This window comes from Acanthopagrus latus, chromosome 8 (assembly GCF_904848185.1).
Source record: "Acanthopagrus latus isolate v.2019 chromosome 8, fAcaLat1.1, whole genome shotgun sequence".
NCBI classification, from domain to species: Eukaryota; Metazoa; Chordata; class Actinopteri; order Spariformes; family Sparidae; genus Acanthopagrus; species Acanthopagrus latus.
In genome coordinates, this window is record NC_051046.1 from 3,391,219 (window position 1) to 3,404,744 (window position 13,526).

Genomic DNA, 13,526 nt, shown 5'->3' on the forward strand with positions numbered 1-13,526 from the left:
GGAATGTGTCTTGTCTTCTAGTTGTAGTATATTGCAGATAGTGAATATAGTGTTGGGACAGAAGAGAGCCGAGGTGTGAGGGGAAGTCGTGAAGAACTAGAACAGACTGGAAATAACTCTTTAAATCGAGAAAAGAAACCCTCCGTCTTTAAGAAACACATCCACTTCCCCAACGCGCCAGTATTTTAAAAGTGCAGTCGTATAAATCACCGGGATGTAACGTATGATACTGACCGTGTTACGTGGAATGTGAGATAAGAAGACTCAGATGCTAAATCAGAACCGGTGCAGCTCAGTTTTAATGATGTGTGCATGTTTATGAAATCGCGCAGATAACACAGCATCTCCTCCGTGTCCCCTCGGCCCGAGCGTTATCAGCGTCATCTCATCCATTAAACTCTGTGACCCTTTTTATCTCCTGACAGAGGAAGGTGGGGAGATAGCAGCAGAGAAACACAGAAAACGTATGTATATGGACACAACAGCACACAAATGAGAGAGAAAAAAAAAAAGAGACAAACATGCTGCAAAAATCCCCAGAGGATTACATAACATTTCCTTGGAAATGGCGGGTCACAGTGACCAGCTCAGATCATCTCTGTCCAGCGACTGACTGGGACTAACGAACGGCCCTCGACCGCGCCTCTGTCTCCATCAGTCACCCTCAGCGGGCCTCTTACAGCAGCCATTATGTAAAAAACTGTCCCTCCGGACGCGGTGGCGGCTTCTGCGTTTCTATTTAAAGGTCATAAAAAACCACCCACAGCTTGAGCGGTGCAACACAAGTTTTCAGAGGTGTTGATGTTGCATGAACGCATCAGAGCGACTCACAGCTAGAGAAGCAGTCCTGCTCGACACGACCGAAAACCAAGAGTTCACTTCCGTCTCTCAGAATGGATTCAAGTCTATTGATGATGTGAAGCTGCTGGTTCCCCTCAAGTGTCACTTGTTGAAGCGTTGCTCTAAAAAGTCTGATGGTGATTAGCTCCCAACCATGTCGCTCACAGTTTTCCAAACAGCTAGATCTGATCGATTCTCGGAGCAGGTTGGTGATCAGCGTCACACCAAAGACTCTCAGGAGGAACTAGAGGTGAAACCCTTCGACCCTGAGCTGGACCAGCAGAGGACTCTCGGGGATGGAGGAGTGAAAATGGTTATTGCCCAACCTGATCCCCGCCACCTTACAAAACTGTCCGAAACTGAGAATCCAGCTTTCATGCCTGCCTCGTGTGTGGCAGGGTGGGACCTCTCGAGCTCCATTTTTATATTCTTTCCGTCACTGTCGAGCCTTGTTCCCTTTATCAATGACAGCCGTCTGCCTCCAGAACAGACATGCATACTTTAGCTGTTAGCTGGAATGACGCTTACAAAGTGTTTTATTAAAAAGGCATAGTTAACGCTTCAATCACCGGCTGCTCAGAGGCCTTCAGACGAGACTGTGGCTGCAGACGTAATTCTCTGAAACGCTTTGAAATCACGTACAACTCCAACTTGAACTCTCCCCATGAGCCACGCGTACATCATATTATGACCTGTAGTCTCATCTGTTCAAGTGTATCTGAGAAAGAAGGAGATGGTGTGATGTTTACAGCCACAGTCGACACATTTTGACAACATACTTGCGCCTAAAGAGCTTTTCATATTCACATATTCATTCTGAAAGGCCACACACAACAGCTGTCTGTGTTGTGCTGCTTCCTGTGCAGCGGTCTGTGACAAAGCTGATAAAAATGCTCTATAAATAAACTTTAGCCCGATGAGACCGTAACTCGCCCTCCCTGATACAGGCTTCGTATTTTACGTCTCGTTCTTAATGAAGAGAGATGAGGGCCAGAAATGCAACAAAACAAAAGTAATCTCTTCAGACTCTGAACTTTTAAACCAATGTTTTACGGCCCGACCTCTGACAAAACGACAAATTTCAGTAATCCAGTGTCGGTTTAAATGTCCTGTGTTGAGGTGCCATCTGGGCGTGGAGGTGTTGACTGAAGAACTAAAGTATACGAGGCATTTAAGTCCAGAGCAGAGTAAAAATCAGGAGGTTCAACTGGAGTTCAATGGAAATAATCCTCTTAAATGCACAAAAAAGAGATAATCATAGTTATTCTCCCAAGCTGCTGCTCTAATTTAGGTCCTGAAAACAGGTGTTCCCACTTAACGCAGCTGATGATGAAGCTGGGTGGAGCCACGCTGAGTTTGCTGAAGACATCACGATCCGTGATAGCTGATTCTCAAGCGGAGATGCCTTCTCACAACTCTGAGCCTCAGCGTTAATCTGACACGTACCCGGAAATCTATTTGCAACAAATAACTCCTTCTTTGAAGGCCAGTGGACAGACAGGTGGGTCTGCAGGTGAAGTGGCCGAGGGTCACAGTGGCGTCTGGTGAGTGTGAAGCGAGCGGAGGGAAGGCAGGTAGCGGCGAGCCGGAACCAGAGGGAAATTTTATCACTGAGAGAGGCTGAGGAGAATCAAAGGTCACAGGTAGTTGTGCCACCTGAGAGGCCATGGACCACATCAAGGAGACGAAATAATCTGGCAGCGAGCAGAGAGACGACCAGAGTATTTAATCTGGCGCTGATGATCAAATGTGCTGCAGGCGTGTGAGACAGGAGGCCGACGTCCGACCACAAAACCACGGAAAACCATACGGGAATTTAACAATAATGAAAACACTGCGAACCACAATTGCAGAATTATAGTCTATATGTACGTGTTTAAATTACTTGAACTCATATCTTTAATTCCTAAAGCAACTACAAGGAACTTTCAGTTTTTGTTGATCGCAGCGCCCCCTTTGGACAAACGTGGTACGATCTGTTGTGAAGATCTTTGACAGTGACGGAGAGATGATGAGGTAACATATTAATATATATTTATACATGTGGTCAGACCCGAGTAAGGCCATTAATAATAACTGTATAATAACAGCAGGCTGTCATTTGATGGTCTTGTTTGCTGTTACAGCTCATTTATAATCATCAGAGGAATCAGAGACTGTTTCAGAAACTCTTAAAAGCTCCTCGTAGACACTTTAAGTACATTCAGTGGTACATGTGTCCCTCAAATGTGACTTCTGGGTACTTTTTGGCACGTTCTTCTCCCTGAGAACCCATAATCCCTTGCTACACCTCTGCTCATCACTCATCACAGTCCCAGTAACGCAGACTAAGCAGGGAAGTTTCCCAAAAGAAGCATTTGCTTTTTGGCAGCTGGTCTTTGCGCGCTGTCAGTGGAGGGACCTCCGCGGACGCATTCCTCCACCCTCCATCCAAGTTATGGCAAGAATGTGGGATGACTCCTTTCTCATTTCTGCATGACCGGGCAGCCTCCTTTTCTTCTTTTCTTTTTTCTTTTTTTTTCTTTTTTTCACAGTGCTCGGATCAGGCTTGTGGAAGCAGTGACACAGCGCTGGAGTTTAGTGCAACAGAGGAGGAGGAGGAGGAGGAGGTGGTGGTGGTGGAGGGGGAGAAGTGATGATGAGAGGAGTGGCACGCTTCACCAGAAAACTTCCCCAAGTGACGCGCGCCTCCACCGCTCCTCCTCCTCCTCCTCCTCCTCCAGTTAACGAGAAAAAGTTTCTCCCTCTCTGACTTTGAATCCTCCTGATGCAGCGACGGTCGGTCTGAGCAGCGGAAGGAGCGAGAACAAAAAGAGTTTAATAATTTTTTTTTTTTTTTTGCGTTTCAAGAGAGAAGTTTGGACATGAGAGATCTCCGCTGGTAGAAAAGCGTCCTGAGTGTTTCCCCTCCCCGGCATCATGAAGCCACTGCTGCGCTTCAGCGTCTCCCTGCTGGTCCTCGGCGCTCTGCTCAAGGTAACAACACTTCATTTATTGTATACTCGTACATTTATAACAACCAGGTGATGTTGTTTTGTTGCTGTTTGGACTGATGGAGGTCGCCTGTTTTACGCGCACCTGTTGGCGCCAGGTGAGCCGGCGCTGCGCTCTCCTGCTGCTGGAGACTCATGAAGACAAAGTGACAGCGCAGAGAAAGAGCTCGGTGTCGGATAGAGAATGTCGTGGCCTCCTATATAAGATGAATGATGGCACTGTGAGAGTTTTAATTGGATTCAAATTTATGTCAGCAGTGTAATTAATAAGCCGACCTTCAGCTGGAGGGAGCTTTAACAATGCTGCTCTATTTATTAGGAGACGTGGGCAGGATAAATATGAGCTTTCTTATTATGTTGAAATGCATTTTTCTCTTACTTCACTCTTTTCTACAAGAATGTCGTAATGAGATTCCTCCTATCTGGGATCTGTTTGCATTGTCCAGTTGTTGATTCAGGACTGCACAGGTCAATATCTCAGTCACCTGTACACGGCTTGCATAACAGCACATCCACCTGTCCTCACCCCACTGGTCTTTCTGGAGAGAGAGAGAGAGAGAGAGAGGTAGAGGGTGAGAGAGGTTGAGAATGGCATGTGAGGGTGTGTGTGTGGCCAAACACAAAGGGGTCAGGACTGGAATGAGGTGCAGCTTCAGTGTCCCTGTCACTCCTGAAGACACGGCTCGAACCCACCCAGCAGTTTGTTGGCTGCAGAGGTGTGTGTCGTGACCTCTGGTGATTTTACACACCGTGTTAGTTCGAGTTGTGTTGGGTGACTGTGAAACAACAGTTCTCTCTAATAATCGAGGGTTTTGCTTATGAGGCCTGGTGCTGACAGGCGGTCGCGGGGCGTTCACGAGAAAAATGATAAAGCACTTTTTTTTTTTTATTTTACTGCAGCCAAAGTGTAAAACATCATGAGATACCAACACTTCTGACAGATTATTTATAAAGCTTTGTGGAACGGGACGGTTTTATATTCGTAGCTTCGTAGCTAATATTCGTGATTTTTTATTTGATTTGATTTTTGATTTGATAATACTGGCACCGATATCAATACGAGGAATCTGATCCACTGGCTTTAATATGCAGACTGAAACACTTTTTTGTTGTTGTGGCACAAATTTAAGCAGAATCCTGCTGCTATGACTTTGCTTTCTGTAAAGCGAAGGAGGAAGTGACAGAGGAGAGATGTTTTTTTTTTGGGTGTGAATGTTAAATGTGTGACTTTGACATGAGAAGTTTGGCGCTTTGAGCAACTTCTCCTCTCCGACGGTCAGCGATGGCTTCTTTTAACACACTTGCCACACCTCAATGAGAACTTCACCTTCGAAGCTTCAGATTACAAAAAACAGTCTGATGCACATTTCTAACTTTCAGATATGAGGACTTAAAGTCTTCACATCAAGCAGAGAAGCTCTTCCATCACTCAGTATTCAAATACACACGATATGCATTTTCTCACCTGGTGCGTCCTTTCAGATCTTTTCCTAATTAAATCCTGTAATGATCCTGCTTACATAACTCACAATTGTTCTTCCTTTCAGTCAAATTACTATCCCACGCTGCTTTCTTCTTCCTGTCCGACACTGGATCTTGATCATGTAGAGGTCAGCAGGTGTAGAGCTCAAAGTTGAACCTAGTCGAACAATAAGTGAAGAAACTGGCGAAGAAAAAAGTTAATTTGTGCGTTTATAACTCCCGCAGTAATTCAGAAGAACCTTCCATGATTGCAGGTTGAAAGACGGAGATATTTATTTTTTTATTCAGCATGAAACTTCAGGAGATGAGACCTCAGTCAGGATTATTTTGCCTCCTTAGTTATTTAATGTTGTGATTACTTGATGACATGAAAACTATATTTTTGCCACGTGTATGTGGTCAGTTCCAGTCGAGAGGAGGGATGTGAAACTGTCACCAAACACAGATGGTTTTAAAAGACAAAGGTCACAGCTTTGGCTTCTGATTGTTAATAAATGTTGTTAATGTAAGAAGATAAATCCCGTGTTACTTCAAGATCCGTGACTTTAAAGCTGTGATCAGTAATTTCTCCCAAAGTTAGGAGACGCGACAGTCAGGACTTTCTCGTTTAGAGACAAAACCTGCTCCGCTTCCAGCATCTCGACTTTTGATTGAGAGATTAAAGTTCTGATTGTCTCGTCCGCAGCTTTTGGATACCTGAAATCTGCCCTCCAGGATATTATATGAGAGTTGTCTTCATATTTAGATCTGTCAAAGAATTAAACATATTTTTTATACTCAGAAAAATAAAAACATGTGCATGTCAGAGACTTTAGAAACAGATGGATTCGGTGTGCTCATGAGAGAGGCAGACGGTACAGTAACAGTTCTTGTCGAGCCTGTTCGGACCTGATGTAACCGCCTACCTGAGCGATCTGAGTGGACGAATGTACACCTCACATTAACACGCATGTCGAGGGACCACTGTGTTAATACACATTAAACACGTACACCACAGGGACAAAGACACACAAGATTTTCAACACAAAGACGGAGAAAACTTTACAGCATCAGCCGAATTTACAAGAACGACCAAATCATTAAGAATTCGTCCTGGAAAGTGTTTAACACTGTTGTTAAAGTCTCATACAACTCAAAAACTCACAAAACGGAGCGATTTTTAAAGGGAGTCTGGTGACTGTTCACGCTTTACTGGGTCTCGGGGTCCAGCTCTGGCACGCGGTTATTCAGGGACACGAGCGTCCTGCACTTGTTGTTACAGCCGAGCAGTATTGTCATGATTTGAGTCTGTATGTCGTGCTAGATTTCGGATATATCATAATATGTCATATGTGTTGTCTTTTCCTGGTTTAAAAGGCTGCGTTACAGTAACTGCTCTACATATTCTGCTACTTCCTTTTACCCGCTCACCTATTATATCCACATTACTGATTTGGTTCCACCTTTGTGTCCCTCATAGATCATGGAAACAAGTCAGACAGGCCGTCTTATCCATCTTGTTAATAAATGACATTTAATACCAATTGAAACAGAGAAATGTATCTTCGTGCGGATTATTCTGTGCAATCCTCAGAATACATCACGGGTTTGATCTGACCGTCAGATAAGAAATTATGTAAATTTGGAAACAAAGCTGAAGGGAAGTTTCAGTAGAAAAAGGGAAATATTCTGTTTCCCTGACGAGCGATTTCTTTTGCATGTTGATATTTCCCACCATCAAAAATGTCAATGATCCACTTAATAACGACGTTCACTGCCCGCTTTAAAGTGGATTGTTCTGGTAAAGGTGCTAATCTTCAGTTTCCTTTAATAGTCTGATTAGTTTCCGCACACTGTTGGTTGGTTTGGGGTCTCGGCCCAGAACAGACCCTGTTAACTTACGGTTGACCTGAGTGAATAATAAAGAGATGAATGCCGGAAAAAACAGACATGACATGAAATTAAACCGAATATTTAAGTGTTAGTCAGTTTCTTTGCGGTGGAATCGGATGTAGCGCCTCGCAGCCTTCACTGGAACTGATTATAACAACTTATAATAGTTTTGTTCTGTCTGTTTTTGGACATGCAGACTTAAGTTCATAAGCTGATATGATGGACTGATGAACTTTTCTACAGTTTAAATGCTCCAGTTTCAAACTTGACACAGTTCAGCTCATGATAGATGATAAATACATCAAAAAGCATCTTGTTACAAATGATATGAATGAAATGATTTTTTTTTAAATGCCTGAACAAACAAAATAAATAAACTATCTTTTGTTTTCATGACTGAATAAACAAGCTGAGCTTAAAGGACGACACAATTTACACTGCTGTACTTTGTTTATGCGTGGCGGACCCTGCCACCTTTCTAGCCTCAGACAGCGTTCTGGGACCTTTTTTCCCTCTGAGAGGAGCTTGTTTATTCAGTTATATAAAAATGTTATATTTCTGAGTTTTAACTAATTAATAATATCACTATTAAAATTCTGAGTTTGCGCTATTTTCAATATATTTTATGTAGTTGTTTGTTCCCTGCTAAACTTAATGTCCTAATGGGGTCTAATAACATGTTTTTTTAAATTAATTATTATATATTCAACACTAAATAGAAATTTAAATTAATAACGTCTTAACATCTTCATTCCTTCAGTGAGTCTGTCTAATGTCCATCAGTAGTTAATATAATTGTTTTTTTCTTAAACCGAGCAGCTTTTTGAGACTTTCTTCTGTCCGACTTCAGACTTTGGACTTCAAAAATCACCAAAAAGTGAAGCTCGGTCTGTTACGCTCGGTTTTGAGCGAATGAGTGTTAAGTAACACGCTGACACTCGCACACTGATGATCCTGGAAAAGGTTCAACACTTTGCATGAGCTTTGTTTCGGAGCCTCACTCTGTTCCAGCCCAGCGATTCAATGCCTCCTCACGGCAGGCAGAAACGAGAGAATGGTGACGTTTGATATCAGTGGGAAACATCTTGGAACGGGGAGATGTGACGTTTGCTAACACTTAGAAGAAACGTCCCGTCTGTGGCATGTAGGCTGACGAACGCTGTCCTCCCGCCTATCTGCCATCCCAACGCTCTACGCTGCTTTCAAATGACGTGTGACGTGCATCCCCTGAAATGTACTCTTCTCACTGTATACAAATCAGAAAGCTGGTTGAGTCTTGCATGTCGTTACTGCGCTAAAGTGCAAAAGTGCAGAAGTCAAGTCCTCCTTTCACCCGCCGCCCACTCCCGACCGGTCGGCACCAAGACGGTCCAGTTTCAAATTAACGTCCACAAACACGTTCGCGTCTGGAAGTGCAGCATGTACACGATGAATTACAAAGAGTCACAGTTCCCCGGTCCATGTAAATGAGACACAGGCTCCTCTATCATCCTCAAAGGCCTTATTGTCAGCAGACAGCTATCATTTTACCAGTGGCCTCGGAGCCGGTCATGGCAGGACGAGGCTGCAGCGGAGATGAAGAATTATTAATTCACTTCTCTCTCTATCACTCGGTCGTGCTGCTCATCTTTTCCAGACTCAAGCGAGACTTTTAATGCCGCATTAGCACAAGATGACCATTCAACAGGCGATCTGCGGCGGTTTGAGAGGGTTGCTGCTCTCCAATCGACGACAAGCTGGTGCCCCGACTCAACTGGACTAAATGTGCGGCAGGCGTGGCTCTAAGGATGACAACGTAGTCTAATGAATCCTAACTAGATTCAAAACCGCCTCTCACTGGCGACTCAGACCACTGTTGTCTCCTCGGCTGTGATTCAAAAAGGGTACTTCCTCATTGAAAGCCTATCAAAAGGCCGCAAAAGCCACAGAGAGGATCATAATGTGATAACTCGGTCATAAACAGTCGGATGTTGAACAATAAAAACACGCTCGCGGAGCCATCTGGGATCGCTCTCACTCTCCCCCGGCTGCAGATTCAGCCTCCTCTCGTCTCTCTCTCGGTCTGGACTTTCCTTTCCGATCTGCAGTCTGTGTGAATTCGGTGCTTTTGAGCTTCGCCTCTCGTGAGTTTGTGTAGTCTGTCCTCCTCGAGCTTCTTCCTGGTGGAGAGGAAGTCAGGTGACCCGCGTCTGTCCCCAAGTGTGATTTATTATTTTGGCTTATTCTGTCGTCACAATAACGACTGCGTGTTGGAGGAGGGATCCCTGCATTTTTTTAAAAAATAAACAAATGTGTGTTAAAGGTTTGTTTATGGGGGAGTGTGAGTTATTTGAATCAAAGGTCCAGGGATGGAGGGTGGTGTAAACTGTGCGGCGTGACTGTTCAGTGACTGCAGATTCGAAAACGGATGCCAGGCGATTACATTTACTGTCTGACGAGGCAATCTATGAATTTAAAGGCGCAGTATGTCGTTTTTTGGTATAAATTTAAGTCAGAGGAGAAAGATAAAGATAAAGAGCAAAATAAATAAACTTTACTCGACTTATTGACAGCAGGGGTGCCCACAGAAATTCTTTGTAGACCAGGGAAGATCTTGAGAAAACCTCTTTATCTGCTTATACGCAACAAAATGATCTTGGATCAGCAACTCTGACACAAATATTCAAGTCTCCTTCGTTATAAAACTCGATCACACTCTCAGGAGTCACACAGGGGCAGGAGTCTATCCCAGCATACGCTGTTGATGTTTCTAGTCATAGTTTCTTTGATAACTTCAGTAATTACACCCTTGAATAAAGCTCAAGTAGGTAACTAATAAAATGAAACCCACGATGTGTTTTTTTTTTTCGGCACTTCCATCCCCGCAGCAGAGCACAGATCACACCTCGTGCACCACTTTCCACCATCGCCCTGATCACACGTCTCTGCGCTCGGTGTCGTGGCCCAGCCCTCTGCGTCCAGACTCTCTGGGTGTGGGTACATATGTATTCGTGCACATTTTTCCTCCTGTGCATGGCGAGAGTCATTAACAGGAAGCTCTTCTCATGTACAGGTACACTGTATTCAGATGGGTATCTGCAGCCGGTGGCTCGGCACTCGGTACAGCGCAGCACAGTAAATACCACGTCACTCATTTCCATAGTCGCCGATGAGGCCCGTGATAACAGCGGCAGGACTGAGCCTGATACTGAACCTACAGACAAACACTCACTCATAGTTAAAGCCGTCACAGTTTTGGCTGCTGTGGGTTATTTTTAGACGAGGCTATCAGCATGTTTTATGATTTGCGTTCCTGTGAAAATCGACAGGAGGACGATCATTTTGAATTTCTATCAAAAACCCTGCAAGTCATACGGAAGACACAACCTCACACCTGCCGAATGGTTGATTCACTTAGATTGTTAGTAAGTGTTTATCAGAATGACATATATCACTGATACCAAACATCAACGCAGCGTAACTTACAACCCACATGTTCACATGCACCGATGAAAAACATGGAATTTGAATGTTTCCGTATATAATAAGTCTGTTTTCTCACTAACACACTGTACCTACACATCATGATGTTACTGCAGTCTGTCCGTCCTGGCAACTGATACCAGATAATCAACACACTCTTAACAATTAATACATGAAAATACAACATTTGAATGAAATCGCTGACTCAGTACTCAAACAACACCGACAAAAAGATTCCTGAAAGTGTGTGTCGCCCTGCAGGGCTCCAGACTGCGACCAAAATTTGAGTCGCACATGTGCGATCAGTGAATTTGCTGGTGTGTGTTTTTTTTTTTTTAACGCTGGCACATGGAAGGGGCGAACAATGGCAAAACAAACTCTTGACGCTTATTTTCTCCCCGATGAGCCCAGCAGTGTGCCAGAGTCAAATCCTAACTCAGAGGATGAGTCCGAGTCTGAAGATACAAGTGTGGCAGGCGAAAGAGGTCAGAAAATGCTGTTTTTCAAGAAGAATGGCTGCAAGAATTTGACTTGTTAATATTTCTCAGAGAGATGAATTCCATCAACTGCAAATTTTGGACACCCACAACATGCGGGGAACATAAAATTAGCAGGTAATGCAGCACTAAACAGTTAAAACATGACACACTGGTCAAACATGGTGGTCGTCTAAGGGATAAAATATGCTGTGACTGGTACTCCAAGTGCTGAGGAGGCCGGATTAATATTTAAGTTTAACACGACCTTTTTCATTGCCAAGGATGAACTACCTTCACCAAATATAAAGGCCAGCTCGACCTGCAAAGAAAGAACGGCGTGAAACTGAACTCAACCTAGAATAATTCCTTAATTATCATAATATATATTCAATATAACTGATTTACGGTGTGCGCCCCTAAATTTTGTGATTGCGCTCCTCACATTTTCAGCTCCACGTAAAATAAGTTAGTCTGGATCCCTCTCCTGGTTCCCTCCTCAAAAATCTCATGAGAGTCATTAATTGGATTTTAGATTAGGATTAGATAATCCTGATTGTACATAAAAATGTTCTCAACACGACCTGTAAGAGGGGTCAACGGTCAAAGGCCCTGTTGTTGTAAATACACAAATAAAGATCTCAATGTTCAAATGGCAGAATCATGTGCAGAAACGGACTTTAATGCACGTTTACTTTTCAGTTTAAATCAAATATGTTTCATAGTTTGACTGACAATATAAAACGTGTGATGTCATGCACATTATTCAGGGATTTAAATCATGTTGCTTGATAGTGGAAAACGACGATACTACACAGGAAGGAGCCGAACAGATCGTCAAGTGATGTTCCGGCGGCAGCAGCATTCCTCTGAGACGGCTCCGTGTGAACCGCCATCAGTTTAAGAGCGACAAGCGTTGATTTATTAGCCGATGTCGTGTGTTTCTCGTCTTCCTATATTTGACCTTTAATGAGCCGAGTTCAGAGTAATGCTTCACATGAAAAAGCCCTTCATGTTGTTCACATGTGTTATCAGGGGTCTCTGGGTGGGCGCAGGAAGTGCCAGGAAGTTATGTTAGAACAGAAACAATGAGTGTGTCGCTCATGAACTACTGAGGCAATGAACTTTAAATAGAGAGCGAGCCGCCAATTCATTTAGAGGCTGACGGGAGAAAGTGAGAACTGCAACTTTCACAGATCTCACCATCTTCACGCGACTTCTGCATTTTGAAGTGCAAAGCTAGTAAAAGATGAAGGACAAGGGGACACACATGCAGTCTTTAAAGCTGAAAACACAACAATATTTGGGAATTAATAAGTGATATAAAGAAACAGACCCCAAAACAGTCATGTAGAAGCATCTCTGAGTAAAATGTGTCAGTGTCTGTACTTCACAGTGTGCAGCTGACTGAAGTTTATTAATTCAAGTGTATAAAAAAACTTGTTTTCCTGCTCTTGTGACCAAAAACATTGATTTGAAGCTTGAGCCTGAGACTGTTCTGTTGATAATTGATCATTCAAAACACAAAGCACTTTTAGAGATTAAATAATAACCCCCTGCTCTCTGGGTGAAGAACGCCCTACCTCACGTTCAGAACCGGCTGAATCCGAGCGCGGATACAGACGCAGATAATGTAGCTGGTTGAACAGATGTTTATTCAGAGACAATTAAACAGGATTCTGGATTTGTGCAGAAAAGTCCTTCACTTTCAGGTGGACGATCATTTTAGACAAACTGTGCACAGCAGCTGAAGGTGAGAGATGTTTTTTGTCATCCTGTTTGTCAGTTTGAACGTGATATCTTTGTCAAGTCTCTAAAGTGTGACAGATGAATCATGATATTGTGAGAATGTATTTAAGACTTCGCACCCTAAAGTCTCGATTTCTCTATCGAGAGCCACGTCAGTGTCGGGGATGTACGTCGTTCAAGAAGACAAACAATCTTAAATGAGTGGTTGCACACAAAAATAAATGGTACTTGACCTTTTTGGAGGATTACCTTTTAATGTGAACATCATAAGAATAATTAATGGCACAATTCAAATGGAATCAAACCTATTATTAGTCTTTTGCTGCTGTACTACTGTGTATATTTGTTGTATTAATTAAAGGGCTCACAGGAGAGGGAGAGGCAATGCACCTCTCTACATTAAATATCTATATCAGGCAATCATGGGTAAAGAAACAGTAAGACAAAAAAGAGAGTTCAGAAAGAGTCCAGTAGAAGAAGGATCAGAAAAAACAGCATTATGCACACACACACACACACACACACACACACACACACACACACACACGCACGCTTCAGTTTGAGTCAGATAACATGATTTTGCAGAAATCCACTTTCTCCACTCAGCAAGTCAACGAGGGCACCACCAGCGACTCCTCCGCCAGTCCGCAGC

At 43.4% G+C, this 13,526-nt stretch overlaps 1 protein-coding gene across 13 annotated transcripts in view; it reads left to right on the forward strand.

Annotated features, from left to right (window-relative positions):
- Positions 1–2,223: 2,223 nt before the first annotated feature.
- Positions 2,224–13,526, forward strand: part of LOC119025150 (receptor-type tyrosine-protein phosphatase beta-like) — a 53,293-nt gene continuing 41,990 nt past the window's right edge. For 5 of the 13 annotated variants that reach the window (XM_037108531.1, XM_037108532.1, XM_037108535.1 and 2 more), the window contains exon 1: positions 3,587–3,816. In XM_037108531.1, coding sequence (XP_036964426.1) covers positions 3,760–3,816 — 57 coding nt within the window. In that variant the 5' untranslated portion in view covers positions 3,587–3,759. Of the gene's footprint in view, positions 2,342–3,585; positions 3,817–13,526 lie in introns of those variants that run through there. The other 8 variants (XM_037108536.1, XM_037108530.1, XM_037108538.1 and 5 more) reach the window with 6 other exon arrangements.